General features: G+C 37.6%; 1 protein-coding gene across 2 annotated transcripts in view; it reads left to right on the top strand.

Moving 5' to 3' along the window:
* The first annotated feature begins 442 nt into the window (after positions 1 to 442).
* Positions 443 to 6,176, top strand: part of KIFAP3 (kinesin associated protein 3) — a 146,780-nt gene continuing 141,046 nt past the window's right edge. For both annotated transcript variants that reach the window (XM_015124832.3, XM_028850267.2), the window contains exon 1: positions 443 to 703. In XM_015124832.3, the coding sequence (XP_014980318.1) occupies positions 672 to 703 (32 nt within the window). In that variant the 5' untranslated portion in view covers positions 443 to 671. The remainder of the gene's footprint in view (positions 704 to 6,176) is intronic.

Genomic DNA, 6,176 nt, shown 5'->3' with positions numbered 1-6,176 from the left:
TTGTTTTGGTTGGGGAGAGGTGTATTCTAGATCTAAGACATCAAAGTGACAGACTTGCCACCTTCAAGGTAGATATTAATTATATCCATTTTGTACACGGGTCGGATTATCTCCACAAATTAGAGCTTGTAAGTGCCGTCAGTGCAATCCAGGCCGCCAAATAGAAACCTCCCTTATTAGCTAGGACTGGACTGCTCTGTAGCATTGGATAACAGGTTCTCGGATTCCCCTCCGTCCTTTCAAGCTGACCTGACAGCCCTTTCTATTCCCATCCTCAAGGGGGCGGTGACTACGGAGCCACTCCTTATTCACGGACGCTCAAATGTGCACCAAAACTTCCCGGCTCCGCTCCCCGGTGCGTCAAACTCGGAGGCCAGCGCCTCAGACTGAGCCTGCGCATATAAATGGTGCAGAGCAAGCGCATGCGTCCTGACGGCCCGGCATAGGCGACTCTGGGCGGGTCTGGGCCTCTCCAGTGTTTTGGGGCCCAGAAGCTGTGGGAGGAGCTGGAGGCTTCACCGTGGTAACCAAAGCGCCGCTGCTGCCCCGCCTTGCAGGCCTCAGGACTGTCATCACCTCTGGGTGTGAGGGTACTTTGGTCACCGTCCCCGGAAATAGCCGCGCCTGCCTCTCAGACACCCCATCCTCCCCACGCCGCTACCGCTGCCGCCATGCAAGGGGAGGACGCCAGATACCTCAAAAGGTGACGACTCCCCAAAGCTCTGTCCTACCCTCCTTGCCAGGGCCCTGAAGATGGTCTTGGGTTGGCTGTGAGATGTCACTGGGCAACGCTAGTTTAGAAGAGGGGATGGGAAGCAGGGAGAGAAGTCACCGAAAGGAGAGGGAAAAGGTGAAGCGGGGAAAAAAAGGAGAGAGTTCTGGGGGGTTTCAAGGTCCTCTGACCTGACTTGGCGGAGCCCTGACAGCATTGAAAGATGGCTTCTTCGCTGCATCACCTTATTCCAGGAGGAGAGGGAGGTAGGGCAAGGTAAACCGCGTCTGTCTTTGTTTTTTTTCCCCCTCTTCCCAGACTCTCCATTTTCCCATAATAGATAAAGCCCATGAGAGCCTGGGAATGAAATCTGGTGCATCCGCCCTCGGGCCTCAGTTTGGGGTTCACTGCCATGGGGTTTTGAAATGATGAAGGAGAAGGAAGTCGTGGATTCTACCTTTTGGAAGGCTGGATTGAGATGTTGATTTCTAGTCTCTTTCTGCTTTCCTCATCCATGTCATCCATTTGACTGCCATATATTCAACATAATTTTTGTAGGACATTTCGTAATTATCAAGAGGTTTGTTCAGAAGCTTGATGACAATAAAATGGACCATCATTTCTTTTAAATATTTATAGTATCAATTACTCAAAAAATTGTAGTCTGTTGGGATTATTTGGCTGCTGGCAAATACTCAGATCATTCCTGATTGAAAAAAAAAAGATACCTCCCACTGGACCAAGAGTAAGCAGTGATCCAATAGAAAAAAATTTTAATTCAGTACTGATTCAGTAAATACCCTGGAAAAGTCACATGTATTCCTTCCTTTGGGCACAGTTTCCTCATCTGAAAATGGGACAGGTATTAACTTCTGAGAGATACGAGGACGAAAGATGAAAATACTTTTAAAAAATGAAACATGAATGTAAGATGGTGGTATTATTTGAAGTCATAATTCACTTGTACTGAATATTTTTATTCTGGCTTGGCTGAGCTCTCATCATCACAGAAAGCTCTTCCAAGTGTTAGTAGACTCATAAAAGGGATTCAAACAATTTTTTAATAAATAATCAACTATATTGTCCTTGCAAGACAGGCATGTATTGCCTGTCTTTATCATTTTATATAAATATATCTGAAACTGGCAAATAGCCGGACTTTATAAGTAAAAATTTTTAAATGAATATATAAGCTTACATCAGTGTTTATTTCCTCACTGAATTTTACTTAACGTTGGTTTTTAAAATACCTTTGTTAAAAATTTTGTGACACAAGAAAATAAATTGTCTTTTAACTTTAAATTCAAAATTGTTCTGGAACAAAGAGCCGCTGTTATACCATTAGCTGATTTTCATGTAATATATTTGTGTCAGAGGTAGTTATTCTTAACATTATGGTACTAGTATGGACACTCAGGCATACTGTGACTTATAATTCTCAACGCATTGTTTGCTTTTAAACACATACTATCTAGAGTTCCAAAATTAAAACTGAGCCAGTCAATGAAATGTTTGAAGTAAAATGAGATTAGAATCTGGAATGGTTGAAAAATGTATTTCTCAATTTCATCTAATTTTTACTATAAATAAGAAAAAGTTTGAATCGTCTGCTTTCAGACTAGAAATATATAGGAGACATGTATTCATACAGGCCTGATGGAAAATATTTATGATGTCCAATAGAACCTTCCATTTTAATTATTGTTTTTTGACCATGATTACATATATTCTTTAACAATATTTTTACTTTTATATTTTGTTTTTCACAAGACAGCAGATAGCAGTATATTTTCCATCCCTTCCTACCTGAATAATTCCATATTCTGGTCTTACAAAAATAATTTTTTTTGGATCCCTATGTGTTTTGGTGTTTGATTCTTACATGCCCTTCCCTTTTTCTGGAACTTGTCCTGTTCTTTGCCCAGCTAATTCCTCATCTTTCGTGTTTTGATATAAATACTACTTTTTCCAGAAGGCTTTCCTGAACTTCCCTTTCCCCCTCACAATCCAGGTCAGGTATACCTGTTAGGGTCTCATGATACTTAATACCTTGTTTTTCTCTAATCTTACTACTTTATATTTCCTTCCGGTTTATAAACTTCATAAAGGTAAGGTGCTATGTCTATCTTACTTCCAATTGTGTCCCCAGCACTCAGCAAGGTGCCTGAAACATAGATTATTAAGTAAAGTCAGAGTAAGACTAGAAAGAAATGTGGGCCAAATCATATGGGGCTTATGAGCTTTAGTAAAGAGTTGAGAGTTTATTATGAGTGCATTGGGGAACTACTGAAGTATATTAAAAGTGAACAACATTTGTTCATTCATTCAATAGTTGAGATTCTACTATGTAAAAGTCATTGAGCCAAGTGATAAAACATATTTGGCAAATTAAACAAGTATATTCCCTGCTTTCATGGCATTTACACTCTAGCAAGTAATACAGACTTTAAAACATACTGATATTTATTGTATTTATACATGCTATATGAAAAAAAGTATGTGGGCTTTTGTGTCAAGCTTTTCTCACATAGTATATCAAGGTCCATCTGTGTTGTAGCATGTATCAGTACTTCATTCCTTTATATAGTTGCATAATATTTGCTGTGGTTTGGATATAGTTTGTTTCCACCAACACTCATGTTAGAACTTGGTCCCCCAGTGTGGCAGTGTTGGGAGTTGGAGCCTGGGAGGTGTTTCAGTTTTTGGGGTGGATCCCTCATGAATGGCTTGGTGATGTTCTTGCCGGAGTGAGTGAATTCTTGCTCTAGTGAGACTGGATTAGTTCTCTTGGGAGTGGATTAGTTCCCTCTAGAGTTGGTTGTTATAAAGCCAGGAAGACCCTCGGGTATTCTCTCTTCTCTCTTCCTCTTTGATTTTGTCCACTGTGTTATAATGAAGCACAAAGCCCTCACTAGAAGCCAGGGTCATGCCCTTGAACTTCCCAGCCTGCAGAACTGTAAGCTAAATAAACCCCTTTTCCTTATAAATTACCTAGTCTCAGGTAATCTGTTATAGCAACATAAAATTGACTAATTCAGTATTCCATTTTATGGATATACCACATTTTGTTTATTTATTACTCATCTGGTGATGGACGTTTGGGTTGTTTCTACCTATTGGCTATTGGGAATAAAGCTGTTGTGAACTTTACTGTACAAGTTTTTGTTTGAACACCTATTTTCTATCTTCTGGTGTATACCTAGGCCTGGAATTGCTAGAGCATATGGTAATTCTATGTTTAATTCATTGAGGAACCACTAAAATGTCTTCCCTAGTGACTGCACCATTTTACATTCCCACCAGCAATGTATAAGAATTCCAGTTTTTGCATATCCTCACTAACACTTGTTATTTTCTGTTCTATAATTATTACTGTACTAGTGGATATCAAATGGTATCTTACTTTGGAATTGATTTGCCTTTCCCTAATTGCTAATGACATTGAGCTTTTCATGTGCTTCTTGGCCATTTGTCTTTCTTCTTTGGGAAAAGGAGTTCTTTATAATAATAGAACCTTGTCAGATACATGATTTACAGATACTTTGTCCCATTCTGTGGGTTTTCTTCACACTTTCTTGGTATGTAAAACTTTCATATGCAAACATTTTTAATTTTGGTGAAGTCTAATTTATTCTTTTGTTGCTCATGACTTTTGGCATCATTATTTAAGAAACCACTGCTAAATCCAAGGTCATGAAGGTTTGTCCTTCTGTTTTCTTCTAAGAGTTTTACAGTTTTAGCTCTTAAATTTAATATCTTTGATCCATCTTGAGTTAGTTTTTGTCTATGGTGTATGGTAAGGGTCCATCTTCATTCTTTTATATGTGACTATGGTGTATGGTAAGGGTCCATCTTCATTCTTTTATATGTGACTATGGTGTATGGTAAGGGTCCATCTTCATTCTTTTATATGTGACTCTCTAGTTGTTCTGACATCATTTGTCAGAACAAATGTCAGAAAAGAACAGTAGACTGTTGTTTTCCTCCATGAATGGTTTGGGCAATTTTTTTGAAAATTAAATGACCAAAAATGTTGGGGTTTATTCCTGCACTCTCAATTATATTTCATTTATCTGTCTGTCCATGTGTTAGTACCTCACTGTTTTGATTACTGAAGCTTTGTAGTGAGTTTTGAAATCCAGAAGTGTGAGTCCTCCAACTTTGTTGTTCTGTTTCAGCTATTTAGGGTTCCTTGTATTTCTATTTGAATTTTAGGGTTGACTTTTCCATTTCTGCAAAAAAAAAAAAAAAAAAAAAGCGATTGAGACTTTTGGAATGTAATGAATCTGTAGATCACTTTGGGGAATATTGCCATCTTAACAATATTAAGTCCTTCAGTGCATGAACATGTGATTTCATTTAGTTCATATTAATTTCTTTCAGCAACTTTTTGTTGTTTTCAGTATACAGTTGTTCCTTGGTTACATTTATTACTGAGTATTTTATTCTTTTTGATAGTATTGGAAATGAAATTTTCTAAATTTCCTTTGCATATTTTTCAGCTCCAATATATAGAAAAACAGTGGATTTTTTTGGTGTGTTCTGTTCTATTCTCTGACTATGCTGAATTTGTTTATTAGCTCTAGCCAGTGTTTTGTGCCACTTTTACAATTTTCTATACATAAGATTATGTCTTCTACAGATAGAAATAACTTTACTTCTTCTTTTTCAATCTGGATGCCTTTTTTTCCCCCATGCCTCATTGCTCTGGCTAGAATTTCCAGTACTATGTTGAATAGAAGTCAGGAAAGTGGATAAACATTCTTGTCTTGTTCCTGATCTTAGGGGGAAAGCTTTCATTCTTTCACCATTGAATATGACATTGGCTGTAGAATTTTCATATATGCCCTTTATTATGTTAAGGGACTTCGATTCCTAATTTATCAAGTACTTTTATCATAAAAGGATGTTGGGTTTTCTCAGATGCTTTTTCTGCATCAATTGAGATAATCATGTACTTTTTTGCTTCATTCCATTAATGTGGTGTATTATATTGAAATGCCCGTGTGGCCATGTTGTGTGGTCCTTTTGATATACTTCTGGATTCTGTTTGCTAGTATTTTGAGGATTTTCACATGTATATTCATAAAGGATATTGGTCTGTAGGTTTTCCTGTAGTGTCTTTGTCTTGCTTTGGTATCGGGGTAATGGTGACCTCATGGAATGAATTAGGAAGTGTTTCCTCTACTGTTAATATATTTTGGAAGAGTTCCAGGGTTTTTTATGTTAATTTGTCTTTAAATGCTTAGTAGAATTCACCAGTGAGGCCATCTGGTACTGGACTATTCTTTGTTGAAAGGTTTATGATTACTGATTCAATCACCTTACCTCTAGTTCTGTTCAGATTTTCTATGTGTTTTGAGTCAGTTTTGGTAGTTTGTGTGTTTCTAGGAATTACTCTTTTTCATGTAGGTTATCCAATTTGTTGGTGTTCATATTATTCTTTTGTAATTTTTTAATCATC

This window comes from Macaca mulatta, chromosome 1, assembly GCF_049350105.2.
Source record: "Macaca mulatta isolate MMU2019108-1 chromosome 1, T2T-MMU8v2.0, whole genome shotgun sequence".
In the NCBI taxonomy this organism is placed as follows: Eukaryota; Metazoa; Chordata; class Mammalia; order Primates; family Cercopithecidae; genus Macaca; species Macaca mulatta.
Note: the sequence above shows the minus strand (reverse complement) of the source record. Positions and strands in the feature narration are given on the sequence as shown.